General features: G+C 44.2%; 1 protein-coding gene across 2 annotated transcripts in view; it reads right to left on the bottom strand.

Annotated features, from left to right (window-relative positions):
- The window catches only part of LOC141050946 (uncharacterized), a 277,364-nt gene that overhangs the window by 89,690 nt on the left and 169,039 nt on the right, over positions 1 to 18,635 (bottom strand). Inside the window, exon 10 of one of the 2 annotated variants that reach the window (XM_073547667.1) lies at positions 7,754 to 12,431. The exons of the other annotated variant lie outside the window; for it this stretch is intronic. Within the exon in view, the coding sequence (XP_073403768.1) occupies positions 10,672 to 12,431 (1,760 nt within the window). The 3' untranslated portion in view covers positions 7,754 to 10,671. Of the gene's footprint in view, positions 1 to 7,753; positions 12,432 to 18,635 lie in introns of those variants that run through there. 2 annotated transcript variants of the gene reach the window in all.

Here is an 18,635-nt window from a genome sequence, read left to right as displayed (position 1 = left end):
CCTCCATCATAAACCCACAGCAGCAATATACAACAGCTTAGCGTCCATTACAGAGCTTCACTCTGGTTCTCCTGTACTCATACAGGTTATGCACATGTCCATGGCGCAGGCTCTTCAGCCTCAGCGTTATCTCACCTGTCAGGGTTCCACATGCGGCTTCACTATCGCACACGTTCGTTCCCTCCAGGGAACTCTCAGGCACACATCGCCATTACTCACAGCCACCTCACATGCTGTGAGCCAGGAGACACCTCTCCTAGCGGGACCTTCCGCTCTGGACCAACCAGGTCCCTGCATTCACCTCATGTGACCTACCCTGGCCACCATATATGGTCCGTAGCCACGCCCACGGGGTCACATGGCTATGACCTCATCACAGGTCTTTCACACACTCACAGTCTTTTACTATAGTGTACTAAACACACCCCCTGGGTGGGTTTGTAGGTAACTAGGCCTGCCCATCTACCTAGTTACCTGGAGACTTCTCCCTGACACATTGACACAGCACCTCGCAGTATCACTGCTGCTCAACACACGCATCAGTCTCCATCTCAAGGCCACACACCTTGAGATACATAACGGTCCTTCCATATTCTGCCACTCATCATCTCTCTGGGGACATCCACACTGCGCCCCCTAGTGGACACAGTGGTCATTACACCATACTATTCATACTAGTGTGTCCAGAAAAACACTGGTGGTTGCAGGAAGGGGAGGGGTATTTAACCTCTTTGTGTCCCTGTCACCTATTAGGGCAGGGAAGACAATCTCTGATGTGGCTGTCGTGGAAGGTTCCTACAAACCGAATTACCAGTAAGACTAATTCTATTATTGGTTGTTTCTTGCACACATTGATCCCATCACACCAGCAGCATAGATGTTCCGGTAGTGGAGCACATGCTTCAGATTCATCACGAAGGCCTGTTTCACACATCGGTTTGTCACCATCAGTCAAAATCCGCCGATTTGCAAAAAAAACAGATGCGCCATTTATCTTGGCGGATCCGTTTTTTCCCCTATTGACTTTCATTATCAGCGGATTTTGACTGAGGATCGTCCGTTGCATCCGTATTTCTGCGGATCCGCCAAAATGTTGGCGTCCGCTGAAATCACCGAACGGACAATGCAACTTTTTTGTTGTCCGGATCTGTATTTTCCTCTTTTGCTACATGTTTAACCCTAAATCCAATCTGGCTGCTGGATAAAAAAAATCTCTCTCTCTCTCCTCCACTCACCACGACATCGCCCAAGATCTCGCCTCCACTCACCGCGACATCGCCCAAGATCTCGACTCCTATGCCCGCTACATCGCCGCGGTTCCTTTAAAATTCCGAAATCGGCGGATCCTGGCTCACCAACGGTCCTGTGGCTCCCGTTGGTGTTTCATCGCCCACGGATCCGTTATCCACCATTTTAGCGGCTGCCAACGCACAGGAAAAACGTAAGTGTGAAACAGGCCTTAAATGTACACTGGGTTGTATCTGAAGCATGTGGGAGCAAAGTTACAATCTATGACTCACTTCCATTTTCAGGAATTGCAGAGATTCTTCGCAAACAAATAGTAAAAATGTATGGTCATCTTTTTACAGGAATAAATAAGGTTTTGACAGTTAAGTATGCTTGTGCACAAACACAGGACGGTGCAAGGGATTGTGGTTGCTTTGAAATAGCAAATTGTTTGGCTTTAGCCAATAAAATCGACACCACAAAAATGTTTCTCATTCAAAACCAAATGAGAGAGCATTTGGCGGAATGCTTGGACCAGCAAACTCGGCAACTTTTTCCCATATTCTGCCTCGGAAACATAAGTCAAAAATTGTCTCATTGTATTGCATCTGTTCTGTATACTTCAGAAGGGATCATACAGTGTGACAATTGCAAAATGTGGCTTCACTTTACATGTGCACAAATATCAGCAAAGGAGAAACGAGTTGCCGCAAAAAATACACTTTTCTGTAAAACATGCAAAAAATATATTTTTTTATAGTCGTGTAATTTCTCGGACTACAGTATTTCATATGGTCAACTGCAATGTAAATTTGTAAAAAAAAAAAATCTTTTTTCTTTCTAAAAAAAATTTAAACTTTACATCTTAGTTGTTTTTCATAAAAAATAAAAAGATATAAAGCATTCATGTTCACAGCCGCTTGGGTATCCAAACTTTCTTAAGATATCTTAACACTTTCGCTTTTTCATTTTTTGGGGGAACAAAAAGAGCTAATAATGTAATTACAGTATTTAATGCAAAAAGAAGGAGTTCGAGTAAGTATCTTACAGCTGACTTTCTTTCTAAATTTGGTCGGTCACCTTTTCAGTCCTTCCCATCTGTCCCCAACAGACATGACAACTTCTCCAGCCAGGACTCATCTACAGATATTGCAACTAGAGATAGCCAAACTTGAATGGTAAAGTTTGTGGTTTGGACAGGATAACTAGTGTCCGGTACCGATTCCCAAACACGGACTTCTAACCGTAAGTCCGTTTAATGTTTGGATTTGGCAAACAAAATAGTTTATTCAAAGGCTGCAATGCAGCCAATCAACAAGCGCCCTGGATATGGGCACTCCCGTTCCCATAACAGCCAGCGAAGTATTGCCATGACTGTTTTTTGGTGGGTGCACCACATTAACGGCCTGTACAAAAGGACAGATCACATTTTGCTCTGCAATTTTAATTACAGAACCTGGAGACTGCTCCAAAAAAGAAAAAAAAAAAATTTAGACAATTATACTATTTACCACCCTGGTGCAGCATGTCGTAACATAACAACCTGATGCATACTGCCAGTAATAAAGCATGGTTCAGAGTGCCCTAATTCAGCCTCTTCTCTACTGGGAATTATTTTTTGGGAAAAAAACATGAGGAGAGCATCAAATGGAGGACGTGGTCGTGGTGGAGGAGTAGCTGCTGCAAGGAGACGACATGGTTGATCTATGCCCGTTACATGTCTACATGAAACGCATTCCTCTGGTGCATGCAGTCCACAGAATGTTGTGCATCATATCCTAGGCACGAGCACCGCTGGTTGGATAGTGAGGCAAGAACATGTGGAGGCGGTGTTAGATTGGATGGCTGAGAGCGCCACCAGTTCCTTCCGCTGGGGCCATTGCTGAAAGCGCAGTTTTCACCTGAGGACCTTGGGCTTCTTTCTTCCACCTCATCCCCTTGCAAATCGGCCAAGCAGTATCAGCCCAAAGTCATGAAGCAGTCTCCTGATTTTTTAAGAGTCAGTGATAAGCAGTCATAAAGGAGCGCTTAGGAAGCAAGGATGTCAAGTCTCCACCGCAGCTCCAGCCGAAAACCTCCAATGGAGGATAGGAGCAATGAGAAATGAAAAACAGTCTTAGGAGCGCAGGAAAGAGACTCAGACAAGAGATGGGTTTAAACCAAAATGCGTTTTGACGGAGGATCCGTCTTCATCAGGTGGAAGACAGATCCTCCGTCGAAACGCGTTGTCGCAAGGTCCAGATAACTACAGATACATGGACCAGTAAGCACAGGCAGGGACGTTACATCTCCCTATCTGCACACTGGGTAAATGTGCAGATAAAACACAAAAACTGTGTTGGATACCTCATCCTCTCCCTCTTCCACCTTCATCGCCATGTCCACCTCAAGCTCATCCACCTACTACACCTCCTCCTACATTCTGCAAATCCTGCTGGCTGGTCTCGGGCTGGCTGGTCTCCCACTGGCTTGCTTGCTGGGACATGGATGAGTGAAGCCCTACCTGGCAGGTTTATATACCTTTCCTAATTGGGGGCTGGCTAATTGGATCCTAAATAAATCGGAGCATGCTCAATTTAAAAAAACGGAATCCATCACCGGATTCTGTCATTTGATGGATCCGGCGCCCACAGGCTTCCATTCGAGCAAACGAAGGACGGCGACGGATCCATCGCTGTCCGATTTTTCGGAGTACACAAAAAACGTTACTTTGTCCGTCGTCTACGGCCGCCAGACAAACAATCTTCGACGGATCCGGCAAACGACGGATGAAACGTGAGGCCATCCGTCGCTAATACAAGTCGATGAGGGAAAAAAACGAATCCGGCGGAGTTAGCCGCCGGATTTGTTTTTTCTTCAAAATTCGATGGATTGCAATTGATAGCAAAAAACTGATGTGTGACAGGGGCCTAATTCTGCAAATTCTGAGGCCATTGCACAGATCAGGGAAATTTCTTATTGGAGGGAGAAAGTACTTGTCCAAAGCTGTGTGTGCACAGTTGAACTAATCAAACTCCTCTAGCATTGACTCAGGGGCTGATTCTGAATCATGAAACTAACAGCCCATGTAAGGGCTAAACCTGTGCTTTGCTGTTTATATCACATACATTCTGCATCTAGCCTAAGGAGGGACAGTTGCAGGAGCAGAGAGTGGCAGAATATAGTCTCTAGGCAGGGCTTAGCAATCCATTGCTAACTATATCTGCTGCATGTGACCACATTTTTTTTTTTTTGGAGGGGTGGGGTGAATTGACTATATTATCATCCATAGAGTATTACCTGCTTACGGTACATATCAGTGGTATATATAACACTATAAAAAGTGTTAAATTAGATTCAATCTAGATTCAACTACTCATCCATACAGTATTACATGCTTTGCGATACATTTCTGTGGTATATAATACTCCAAAAAAAGCATTTAAAAATTTTTCTGGATTCAATTACTCATCCATAGAATATTACATGACTTGTGGTACAGGACAGTGGTACTAAGCTAAAAAAAAAAAAAAACTGACTGCTGCAGGTGACCATTTCTTTTTTTTATTCAAAATAACCTTGGATTCAAGAGACTTAGCAATTAGAAAATGCATAAGGCATGCGGTAAGGGACAGGGAAGTGAAAGGACTGAATGGTGCACACAGACGCTGAGGACGTAGGGTAGGTGCGAATATGCCTGTTGCTTGAGCACAAGAAACACGCCCCATCCACAACACACAGGTTACTGTCCTACTTAGAAGGGAGGCAAAATACAACGTTTCTGCGAACAGGGGGTCGGTTGGATAGCAGATAATGCTTCCAGCATGCTTGGCAAAACCAACCTACTATATAAGCAATGAAATTCAGCTCACCCCAAAATGTTTTCCTTCCGGCAATAGCAATCCGAGCAGGGACTCGTCTCCACCAGACATGATAAATGAATGCTTGAAAAAGGAATGTCCAGCTTCAGGATTAAAATCCAAAGAATTTCTTTATTATAAAACCATTAAAGATTGAGTTTAAGAACACACAGTGTTCGAAATGCGTCCAGATCCTCTCAGGCTCTTCTGCAATATGATGAATGTAGCAGCCTTGTCATAAATATTTTAATGGATTTATAATAAATAAATTCTTTGGATTTTAATCCTGGAGCTGTACATTCCTTTCTCAAAATCAACCTACTCCCTAATTCCTCTGCAACCTTCTGCTATTGGGTCTCAAAACTGGCCACCTATCATGACCTGTCCCTCGATGCCTTGAAGGGGTTGTGCTGCCCTGCTCCTAGAGTCTTGTCTGAGCGGGTTTTTGGTGCTGATGAGGGACCAGGACCTTTTGCCCGTCAACAAAGTGTTGACAGGCTCACTCTGATAAAAATGAACAAAGCTTGGATTAGCCACAACTTTGTCACACAACCAGATGACAGCAGCACATAAAGTGTTTTTAATCTTCAATATTTGAATGAGGCCCTCCAGTTGTTGCCTTCATGGGTATATGAATGACTAGGTGACCCTACTTATTTTTTCTTGGCTTTCCATTTTGTGCAAATATTTTATAAGTGTAGGTGTAAAAACAACTACACTTTCAAAATATTTTAATAAGGCCCGCAAGTTGTTGCCTTCAAGGTTGTATGGATGACCATACGTATTTTTCTGGTTTTGCACTGCCTACAAAGCTTTTATGAGTTTGGAAGTGCTACAGCTACACTTAATTTTTTTTATAAGGCACTCCAGTTGGTGCTTTCAAGGGTGTATGGATGACCCTGCTGTTAATTTTTGGCAGGCTTTCCACTTAGTACATAGCCTTTATGAGTCTCACTATGTGACAATTTCAACAGAATGTGTATGAGGCCCTCCTTTATCTCTAATAGAGATGAGCGAATTTTTTCGGATTCGGATACGATCGGATTAGAATATTGTTTTTATAATATTCGTCGAATACATCCGAACGTCATTAGAGTCAATGGAAGTAGAAATTACCGAATATGATCGGAACCGAACATAAGACATACATTTGTCACGAATAATGTTCGAATATGGCACGAATATGTTAAAATCAGATTCGGGGACAAAATCCAAACAAATTTGCTTGTCTCTAATACAGAGTGTATCGGAGTCTCTCTTCCAACATATTTTGGCAGTTCTTGCTTCCTTCATAAATTAGACTGAAATTTCTAATGTTTTAATAAAAATTTCAACTTTGGTTTAGATTATAATTTTTCTTTAATCCTTTTTAAATTTTGCCTTATATACAAGTCATTATACAGGAAGAAATGTTTCTACCTTATTTTCCGGCGTATAAGACGACTTTTTAACCCCTGAAAATCTGCTTAAAAGTCGGGGGTCGTCTTATACGCCGAGTGCATATGACGAGGGAGTGGTCCCGATGAAGAAGGGAGGGTGTAGGTGGTATTATCATCCCCTTTTACCTCATTGGTGGCAGCGGTGCGGCGGCTCCTCCTTCAGCAGTGTGGCGGCTCTGCTGGGGGTTGGCGGCTCCTGGTTGTCCAGCATGGGGGTGGCTGCGGCGGCTCTCTGTCCAGCGTCGGGGCTCCTCCGGCATTTCCCCATAGCCCAGAGGGCCCAGGCAGCTCCATTGCTGCGATGGGGTGGCCTCCGGGAAAATGGCCACCGGAGCACGCTCGAGCTCAGATTCAGATCTCGTCCCGAGATCTCGGGAGATGAGATCTGAATCTGAGCTCGCGTGGGCTCCGGCGGCCATTTTCCCGGAGGCCACCGCATCGCGTCAATGGAGCTGCTTGGGCCTCCGGGCTATGGGGAAATGCCGGAGCCTCGACGCTGGACAGAGAGCCGCCGCAGCCGCCCCCCAGCACAGCGCCCCCACGCTGGACAAAGAGGAGCCGCCGCCGACACCCAGCACAGAGACGCCACACTGCAGATGGAGGAGCCGTCGATCCCCACAACACAGAGACCCGCAGCACCGCTGCCAACAATGAGGTAAAAGGGGGATAACTCCACTTACACCCTCCCTTCTTCATCGGGACCACTCCCCCACCATATGAAGATTGTGTCATCTTATATGCCGGGTGCGGAGCAATCTTATAAGAAGATCCCCCGACTTTTAAGAAGATTTAATATTTTAACTGGAAAAGTTGGGGGGTCGTCTTATATGCAGGAAAATACGGTAAACATTTTTTCCCTCTAAACTCCAATTTCGCGTTGATTTTGAATGTTTTGTCAGTTCTTAAAGTGTTCTCAGCAGCGATCCGGGACTCAGATGTTTCCAGGGGTCTTCCCCATGCTGTTCTCCTTCCATTTTCACTGGCCCCCAGACCTCCTTGTAGGGTCTGTTGGAAAAATGCTTGGATTTCCCAAGGACTCTCATTATACTTGTTACGCGAAAAGAGTATCCAAGTATTAGGAATTGCTTGGTTTGAATAACGAGCATTTTACTGCCCGTGCATCTCTAATAAATTGAATACCCATGGATCTCCTTGGCTTTTCATGGTCTTCTCCTTGTCTCCCATCCCTTGTCTTGCTTATTCATATATTACATTGGTTTCATGATATTTATATCATGAGTATCCCTCTTTATGTTTAATATGGTTTTTATTGAAAAGAAATTTAGAACGATCCAGTAACAAAGGATTCAACAACATAACGATTACGGAGTAGAAAAATAAATCTCATTTACAACTGTATATCAGGACCTGTAGCCAACAAACCCCGAAATAATAGAACTTCCAGGTCAAAAGTCATTTCCAATCAAGTCCAACAAAATCTGAAAAGAAAAACAAATCCATGGCGAATGTAGGAATCCCCTATCCATATCCAGGGAGTCTGTATGGCCTTTGGCAATACACATGAAGTATCCGCTGAAAGAGAGCGACAAAAACCAGAGAGCTAGGTCACTCCAAATAAAAATGGTGTAAACACGAAAGCAAAGAATGAGACAAAAAGGGTGTGGAGGGGGTAAGAACCATGAAGTCTGATATAAAAGGGGGCAACTTGCCCCCTAAAATGACGTCCATCTAACCCATATTGTTCGATCTTTCTTATGGCATAGAAAAGAGGGATGGAAAATCCTGAGAGTCCATATACAAAATCCAAGGACTCCAAACCTGCAGATTTCTCTCCATTGAACCAATAAGCTCAGTGGACAATTTCTCCATACTTTGAAGAGTGGTCATTCTCCTTAACCAATTCAGACATATTTGGAGATTGGGAGGATTTCCAATGTCTCAGGATCCCAGTGCTCGCAGCAGCTAAATCTTAGGAGACCCTTTTTCTGGAACCGAAACGAGCCCGGGATAGATAATAAAGCCACCTGGGGGAAGTTGGTCACAGAATGACCGCTAATGGCTTGATAAGTGGAAAAGGCAGAATCCCAAAATGGCTTAACATGATTACATCCCCACCAAATGAGTAGCATGGTACCTTTCTCTACTCCACAACGCCAGCACCTATTGGAGACGGAGGGAATAGCGGCATGTAAGACATCAGGACAGCGATACCACCTGGTAAGAATTTTGTAATTCTTTTCCTGTGCGGCACAGGCAATAGAGAATTTGTGTGAGTATGCGAACGCCTTCCTCCACTCCGTCTCAGATATATCAACTCCCAAATCACCCCTCCACGTACTTGGAGAACTCGTCTTTGGTATTTTGGTTCAAAATAGCATATATTAAGGAGACAGCATGTGCAGGCGGCGACCCCAACAGGAAAAGCTTTTAAATGGCGTAGGAAGGGAGGAGTAATAGACTGCACCTTCTGGAGATGAGAGGAGGGATTTTAGTTGGAGGTATTCCAACCAATCAGAAGGGCCCCTGCCCTCTAACGGCTGCACTGATTTGAAAGTGGGCATGGCCGAACCCTTGAGGACATGAAAGCATCTGGTATTGTCCCTTCTCTCCCACCCAAGAAAACAATCCCTCTCCACCCCCGGGGGAAACTCCGGATTACAGAAGAGAGGTGTAAGCAGTCCACTGCCTAAGGAGAGAGAGCCCTCTGCGGGTCTCCAGTTCCCATCCTCTAAGTGTATCTTTAAGAAGGTCAGCTTCAGAACGGAACTGACCTCTACTCTTATGGCTGATCCAAGGGAGGTTATGGAGTGGAATTTAGAGCTATCTTGTTCTATTTCCACCCATTCTTTGTCCAAACTGTGGTGCTGCCAGTCTAGCATGCATGTCAACAGGGCTGCTTTGTGATACCATTTGAAATTTGGAAGACCCGCCCCCCCAGAGCCTTTGTGCCTATATAAATAAAGTACCCATGCCGATCCAGGGTCTACCACCCCCCCACACACAAATCTCGAGATGGCTGATTGGATTCTGGAAAAGAAAGAAGGAGGAGGAATTAGAGGAACTGTCTGGAAAATATACAGGAAACGAGGCAGTACATCCATTTTTATTGCATTAATACAGCCGAACCCTGAAAGCTTCCGCTTATGATAGCTATATACGTGTTTCAAAGGGTTATCCAAAAGGAGTTGGAAGTTTAAAGAATATAGTTTACTATGATCTGCCAGGATGGTTACCCCCAAGTATCTTAATGCTGTTTCCTGCCATTTAAAGGGAAAATTATCGTTAAGATGTTGAACTTCTTTTCTAGATAAAGCTATATTAATGGCCTCAGATTTAGAATAATTCACTTTAAAATTACTAAGATGGCAAAATGTCTCAAATTCTTTGACTATGGAGGGGAAGGAAATGCGAGGCTGTGATATAAACATGAGGAGGTCATCTGCATATAAAGCCGATTTACATTGACCTACCCCAACTGAAATACTGTGATTGCTGGGGGTTCTTTCTAATGGCTAATGCCAGATGTTCCATTATCAATACATACAAGAGAGGGGACAGAGGACACCCCTGATGTGTACTGTTATTGATGTGGATAGGGGAGGACAGGAACCCATTAACCCTAACCCTAGATGAAGGGCTCCTATATAGAGAGAATCTTGATAAATTTGGTGCCCAGGCCCAATTGATGCAAGGAAGCAAACATGAAGCTCTAGCTGACCCGGTCGAAGGCCTTCTCAGCGTCAACTGAAAGCAAACACAACGGAAGCGATCTGGACCTCGCACTAGCCATCAATAGAAGAGTTTTATAAGTATTATCTCTAGCTTCCCAGGCCTTGACAAACCCTACTTGATGAGTATGCATAACCCCGGGTAACAAAGGCGCCAACCTATTGGCCAGGGCCTTCGAAAATATTTTGATGTCCACATTAATCAAAGAGACAGGCCTATAATTGGAAATTAACAATGGATCCTTCCCAGGTTTTGGTAAAACGCTGATGTGGGCCTCCAGGGACTGGGGCACGAATGGGGAACCCTCTGACACAGAACTGAAGCCTTTTGTTAGGAAAGGGACAAGCTGCTTGCTAAATACCTTATAACATTTTTTTTCTTATTCCTCTTCCAGACTTTGATTTTCTGTTTCTTGTTATATTATGCTGTTTCAAAATAAAAAAAACAACTTTGAATCTGAAAAAAAAAAAAACAACCTACTTTCCTAAGTGACTCTTTAAATGTGTTAAAAGATTTCTTTTCCGATTAAAACATTTCCCACAATTTGAACACAAAAATGGCTTCTCCCCTATGTTAGTTCTCTGATGTCTGACAGGATCAGAATGTGGAAAATGTTTTAAGCTGAAATCAGAACATGAATATAGCTTCTCCCTTGCATGAATTCTCTGATGTGTCACAAGTTTTAATTTTGTACTGTAATGCTTACCACATTCTGAACATGAAAATGGTTTCTGTCCTGTGTGAGCCAACTGATGTCTAACAAGACTATATTTCTCTGTAAAACATTTGACAGATTTGAAACATGAAAATGTCTTCATCCCTGTGTGAGTTCTCTGGTGCTGTATAAGGTGGTGTTTCATTGTAAAGCATTTCCCACATTCTAAACACGAATATGGCTTCTGACCTATGTGAATTCTCTGATGCACAATTAAAGCTGATTTTCGTTTAAAAAATTTTCCACATTCGGAGCATGAAAATACTTTTTTGCCTGTGTGACTTAACTGATGTGTAACAAGATATGATTTATCTGTAAAACATTTCCCACATTCTGTACATGAAAATGGCTTCTCCCCTGTGTGAATTCTCTGATGAGTAACAAGACTTGATTTCTGTGTAAAACATTTCCCACATTCTGTACATGAAAATGGCTTCTTCCCTGTGTGAATTCTCTGATGTTTAGCAAGATCAGATTTCGTATAATAGCATTTCCCACATTCTGAACATGAAAAAGGCTTCTCCCCTGTGTGAATTCTCTGATGAACAACAAGATGTGCCTTCCGGTTAAAAGATTTTCCACATTCTGAACAAACAAACGGCTTCTCTCCTGTGTGAATTCTCTGATGTGTTAGAAGTTTGTATTTCTCACTATAATGTTTTCCACATTCTGAACAGCAAAATGGTTTCTCCCCTGTGTGACTTCTCTGATGAGATAGAAAATTTGATTTCTGTGTAAAACGTTTCCCGCAATCTGAACACGAAAATGGTTTGTCCCCTGTGTGAATTCTCTGATGTTTAACAAGTATTGACTTCTCACTATAACATTTTCCACATTCTGAACATGAAAATGGCTTCTCCCCTGTGTGAATTTTCAGATGAGTAACAAGACTTGATCTTTGTGTAAAACATTTCCCACATTCTGAACATGAAAATGGCTTCTTCCCTGTGTGAATTCTCTGATGTCTACTTAAAACTGATTGTTGTTTAAACAATTTTCCACATTTGGAACATGAAAATGGTTTCTCCCCTGTGTGAATTCTTTGATGAGCTACAAGTTTGGATTTCTCACCATAACATTTCCCACACTCTGAACATGAAAAAGGCTTATCCCCTGTGTGGATTTTCAGATGTGCAACAAGATTTGTTTTTCGATTAAAACATTTCCCACATTCTGAACATGAAAATGGCTTCTCCCCTGTGTGTATTATCTGATGTCTAACAAGACATGATTTCCTTGTAAAACTTTTCCCACAATTTGAACATGAAAATGGTTTCTCCCCTGTGTAAGTTATCTCATGTTCAACATCCCTTTTGTGACTTTTGATTTGCATATTTGTCTTTAATGAAGCAGAAAAAAGGACCTGATGAAAAGGATGAGGTGACATATTTTTTCTGAGAAGGTCTTGAGGTGTATCTGGTATAATGACATGTTCTTCACAACTATCTGGTATAATTGCAAGATTATATGCTGAAAAATCCGAGATAGTCAGATGTCCCTCTGAGCTTCTGGTACATTCATCTGCGAATAATAAAAATTATTTTATTATTTTTCAGTAACACTGCATTAGAACTATATTACTATTTTATCATATACTGTATAGCAATTCCATGCAAACTGCAATACAATTCAATTATTGACAGACTAAAACATTAGTCCACAAATAAGGGATTGATAGATTACAGTGTTAGGTCACCAGATTATCTCGCTTCAAATTTTCACTTTTCAATTATAGCCATCTTCTCTGTTCATGTTTCCCTGTGTCGGTCATGAATCGGTTTCAGTTATGAGGACACCTGGTGTCTGATGCTGAACTCTGAACACAGACTTTATTTTATGAAAGTCCATCTTATTGTTTGGCTTCAGTACCGAATAAAGTTTGTTTAAAAGCGGCAGAGCAGCCAATCAACAAGCTTTTAGGCTATGGGCACTTCCAGAGCCATCACAAGAATGCTAAGTAATGGCGTGGCTGTGGCTGGCTGGCGCAACATGTGATCCAACCTGTATAAACGAGGCATCACGGGTTCGCTGCCATTTTAGTCTCAGCAGTGGCGCAGAGTGCCTCAACAGCCCGATGCAGAGTACCATGACAGCATTTTTCCAATTCAATCCACGTCACAATCTTTTCAACCCTTTACTGGCCACGGACGGAATAGTACGTCCAATTGCCAGTATCCCCCACTTTGATGAGGGCTCCGGCGGTGAGAAGTGGGAATTCACTTTTTTTTTTTTTTCGCAATTTCAGCACACTTGAAATTGTTTCCCCGTTTAGGAGTATACGACATGGTAAAACCAATGGTGTTGTTCAAAGTACAACTCGCCCCACATAAAAATAAGCCCTCACATGGCCATATTAACGGAAATATAAAAAAGTTATGGCTCTGGAAAGAAGGGGATCAAAAAACGCAAAACCGAAAAAAGATGGTCATGAAGGGGTTAAAATTGTGCCAAAAATTTTTCAGAGGCCAAATCAAGTTCTTGCTTTTTGCCATTTTATTCTGTTTCAGGTTGTCTTATATGACTATAATCTGATGGAAACGAGTGTTCCTTCTGGTCACATACTGCTCTTCCATAGACCACAACATTATAACTTCTTTACATACATTCATTGCCAGATTCAGACAATTTATGGTCATCTGTAGACAGAAATTCCCTAAAGAAGGCAAAATTAATGGATTTAATGACCATTCACAGTTTACCTGTACCATCTGCATGTACTCGGTACTCGTGGGAAAGGGTCTCATCTTCCAAACTATTTTCAATAAAATCTACTTCACAATCTTTTTAAAATTATCCCACAAAATCTTCTGAGGCCAAGTCAAGTTCTTACTTTGTCCCATCTTGTTGTATTTCTAGTCAAATGTCAGTATCATCTAATGGAAGTGAGTAGAGATGAGAACCTGAACTGTAAAGTTCGGAGATTGTCCGGACACCTAGTGTCCAGTGCTGAACTTCGCACACAGACTGTCTCCGGAAGACCGTTGTATTGTTGGTGTTCAGATGCCGAATATAGTTTGATGAAAGGCTGTGAAGTGAAAATATGTATTTGTAGGTTATGTATGACCGGCAGTAAATTAGCATCTGTTCTTAGGTTGCAGCTCTTCACAAAGGTCATAACCTATGGTATCCTGAGAAAAGGCAGCTTTCCTGGTCACAAGGGTCTCAGACCCCAGGGTGCCTTTCTGAGGATGCACAAATGGAATCATTTCACACCTCTGATGCTTTTGAAGGGAGACATCAAATGGAACCTATTTGCAGCCTGACATACTTGCAAACAGTTTCCTTTCCCCGTTTTTCTTTTCTATCTTTTATTTGTTAAAAGGCTGTTCATGGATATGGCAGCCCTGTACAAGAAGCAGGAGCAAGGAGGCTCTGATTGACCTCTGTGAGCAGAGAGGAATACAGACCGCCGACAAATCCAAGGAACTGCTGATGCGCGCCTTGGTCGAGCGAGAGTCCACCTCAGAGAGATCAAGCAATGCCAGCTCTTGGACCGGAGATACCTGATGGAGGTGCCAGTAATGCCAGTGCTGAGGAGCCTATGGACTTTACAATTGGCATTACAACAGTTGGGAACAAGTAATCCCAATCTGTATCTGCAGCTCATTCTACAGTAGTGACAGGCTGAGAGGAAGGCTGTTGCTGAAGAACGCCAGGCTGAGAGAGAGAGTTCAAGCTTCAGATGGCTCAAACAGAGAGTGGTAACGGTCCTCAGCTAACCCCCTCCCAGGACATAAATCCAAGGAGACCACAATTGAAAAACTTCCCCCTGATGGAAATGGATACGGACTTAGATACTTTTCTTCGGGGGTTTGAAAAAACCTGCTGGCAATACCATCTACCCCGTGAGAAGTGGGCGCAGCATCTAACTCCAGGGATGAGAGGCAAAGCCCTGGAAGTTTTCACTGGCCTCCCACCAGAGCTGGATAGGAGCTATGAGGCAATAAAAGAGGCCCTGTTCAGGAAATACAACCTAACCTCAGAAGTGTATTGGAGAAAGTTCAGGAACCTACAACGTGGATCCACTGACAGCCATGCGGATGTCGTGAGCACCTTGAGGACCAGGTTCCACCAATGGATCAAGGGACTTTCTGTTACCAGTTTTGAGGACTTAACGGATCTTATGGTCAAGGATCAATTTCTTCATATGTGCCCCACGGACGTACAACAATGTGTGTGATTGAGAGCCACAAACTGTGGATCAGGTTGCAAACACTGCAGACTGTTATGTGGCTAACATGATGCCTGGAAGCCACCGGGATTCAGTTGGAAGGGAGGTTAGCCAAACGAGGACCCTTCTCCCTCTGCCGGTCAATCACCAGTGCTGTCGAAGCCCACCACCTATGGGGTCCGGGGACTAGACATTCTTTAGGCGATGCACGCCAATGCTTCTCCTGCAACAAAGTGGGACATGTTAGTGCAGTCTGCCCTGATGGGGAGAAACGCCCATCTACAACCTCAAAGCCGTCTGGGCCCCCACCTTCTGTCCTCTTTGTGGCCGCTCTGATGTGAGGACCAATGAGAACTGTCAATCTGTCACTGTTGGAAATAAAGTTACCATTGGCCTCAGACACTGGAGCAAAGGTAACTTTGGTGCATAGAGAAATGGTAAGCCCTGCAGATATCATACCAGGAAAGACTGTCTAGAACCAGGGTTGGAGGGGTTAGCCCTGCCGTGTCCATGGCCTGTGTGTACCTCGACTGGGGAGCAGGGAAAGGACTGAGAGAAGTGGGAGAATCAGAGGCCATCCCCACCAATGTGTTGCTAGGCACAGACTTGGGGAGGATGGTGACCCACCTGAGAGCCTTGCAAAGAGAGAAAATGTACCATTGCACAGGAATGTACACATGTGGCAGATGTGACCCAGAGTCAGGCTGCGGCTCAGACTCAACCCCAGAGATTAGAGGATGAGTCTCAGATAGAACTGACAGAAAAGGAGGGCCATACTATGGCCCGGGAGCCTCCTCACATGGCAGACCCATCGAGGTCCCTTATAACCGACACTGTAGACTCAGCTTCAGACCAGAAACTGGCATTCACACTAGGCCAGGACTTACAGCCAGAGCTTCCAGGAGGCTCTGCAGACAGATGTCAGCCTGGAGAAGCGCAGATGTCTTGCAGACCAATCCCCTACTTCTTCTGAAAAAAAGAGAGAATATACTGGGACCAGGGTACACTGTATAAAGAAACTCTCCTCACTGATCCTACAGAGCATTGGGACTGCAAAAAGCATCTGGTAATTCCTTATCCATTTAGGGAACAATTAATGAAAATTGCTCATGAAATCCCTCTGGCTGGACACCTTGGAGTACAAAAGACTAAAGCTCGCCTGACAAGATGAGGACAGATGGAGTCAATTATTGTCGATCCTGCGCAGTTGGTCAGAGTCGGAAAGTCCTGGAATATACAGAAAACCCCATTGATGCCACTGCCAGTGATCCATGAGCCTTTACAATGAGTCGCTGTGGCTATCATAGGGTCACTTGCAAAACCTAGCAGCTCTGGCAAAAGGTTCATCCTCACAGTGGTTGACTATGCTACACGATATCCGGAAGCTGTGGCATGGTCCTCCATCCGAGCAGACAAAATAGCTGATGCTTTACTGACTGTTGTCTCTCATGTGGGTTTCCCCAGGGTAATGTTAACCGATCAGCAAACCCAATTCATGTCCAATCTGATGGAAAGCCTCTGCGAAAAATTACAAGTGCAGCATTTTGTGGCCAGCGCCTATCATCCCCAAACCAACAGACTGAGCGTTTTAACGGGCATTAAAACAAACGCTCAAAATGCTGGTGGACACTGAAGGAAGAGACTGGAGTCACGATCCATTTTTGGATCTGTGTCAGTTTGGGCTGCTCACGTTTAAACTTTTTTCCTTTCTGGCCATGGGGGTTAATGTCAGTTTTCCCCCCAGTGGCCACTGGTGTTACTGTTTAGGTAGTCTGCTGGTGGTGACCACTCCCACCTTCCTGTATAAGGTCACCTGAGGCATCAGCTGATGTTGGTGATAAACTTCCTTTTGGATACCAACCGTGGTCAAGACAGGAGCTGGCTGAGAGCAGTGGTGCTTCTGCTGAATGCTGATCTGGTGCCTTACTCGCTGCTCGGTGCATTGCAGCAGAGAAAGCTAAGTGTTGTTTGTCTTACCTTGTCTGTTATCTTTCTTGGTGTTATACTAGTGCAGCGGTGGGACCAGTGTCCGCACTTACCAATTCCCTATTGAGGGATAGGTGCAGGGCAAGTGAGGGCTAAGGTATCCTGCTCGGTGACAGGTTTAAAGAACCTGTATAGGGACGTCAGGGAGATCAGGGCACATCCTTAGGAGAGTGCAGGAGGTGTCCCTTTCACCGTTCCCTATAGTAGGGCCCACCGTTGTAATTGTGTCCCCGATTTGCCCTTATTTGTCTTGTTGTTTGGTGACCGACCGGTCATCGGGTCGCGTCACACAGGGCCATCTGGGAGCGGTACCTCCCTCATCTGTTTGCGTACAGAGAGGTACACCAGGCGTCTACAGGATTCTCCCCCTTTGAAGTGGTTTATGGGAGGAGTGTCAGACTCAGAGGGCCACTTGATTTGATTAAGGACTGTTTGGAGGGCGATCCCAAAACTACGGTCGTCTCGGTGATTGAATATGTATTGCGACTCAGGGAAAGTATGCAAAAACTGAGCAACCTGGCCCATGAGAAAGTGACCCAGGCCCAAATCAACCAGAAGGTCTGGTATGACCGTAATGCCAGACTGAGGGCCTATGAGGAGGTGCAGAAGGTTTGGGTGTTGGTCCCTATGTTACAGAATTAGTTACAGGCCGCATGGGAGAGACCATACACTGTACACAAGCGGTTAACTGATGTTAACTATGTGTTGACCCAAGATGAACATGCAAAGCGTCAGAAAGTATTCCATGTAAATATATTGCATACTCATCATGTAGCATGCCTGAAGAGGGGGAGGCTGATCTGTTACTAGATGTGGGGGCTGGGACTCCGAATATGGAGTCCCTGGAGTCAGCAGAGTTTAATCGTGAGCTATTCCACAGTCAGAGGTCTGAGCTGATGGGGGTTCTCAGCAAGTTCACAGAAGTCTTCACAGGGAAGCCCGGGAGGATTCACTTAGCAACTCATCACCTGGACATTGGTACTAATTCCCCAGTAAGGCAGTCTGCATACAGGGTGTCAGCAGAGGTAAAGGCACACATGAAGGAACAGGTAGAGGAGATGCTAAACCTTGAGGTAATACAAACATCCCAGAGTGCCTGGACCTCACCGGTGATTCTCGTCCCCAAAAAGAACCGTACTACCAGGTTCTGTGCAAACTATAGGAAATTAAATCTACTTACAACATTTGAGGCCTACCCAATGCCAAGGATAGAAGAGCTGTTAGAGCAGCTAGCAAATGCATCGTACCTCACTATCATGGACCTAAGTATGGGATTTTGGCAGATAACCCTTACTAAAGAAGCTCAGGAGAGGTTTGCCTTTATAACGCCATTTGGACTGTTTGAGTTCCTGGTGATGCCATTTGGTATGAAAAAATGCCCTGCCACCTTTCAGAGGTTGGTTAATCACTTATTGGAAGGATTTGATGGCTTTGCCTTTGCTTATCTCGATGATCTAGCCTTTTTAGTAATTCTTGGGAGGAACACCCTGTACATCTTTCTCAGGTGTTGCAGAGGCTCAAAACTGCAGGTCTTACTGTTAAGTCTTGGAAGTGTCAGGTAGCCATGC

This window comes from Dendrobates tinctorius, unplaced genomic scaffold, assembly GCF_039654945.1.
Source record: "Dendrobates tinctorius isolate UK_male_01 unplaced genomic scaffold, ASM3965494v1 ptg000155l, whole genome shotgun sequence".
NCBI classification, from domain to species: Eukaryota; Metazoa; Chordata; class Amphibia; order Anura; family Dendrobatidae; genus Dendrobates; species Dendrobates tinctorius.
The sequence above is the reverse complement of the archived record's forward strand: the minus strand, read 5'-3'. Positions and strand labels throughout refer to the sequence as shown.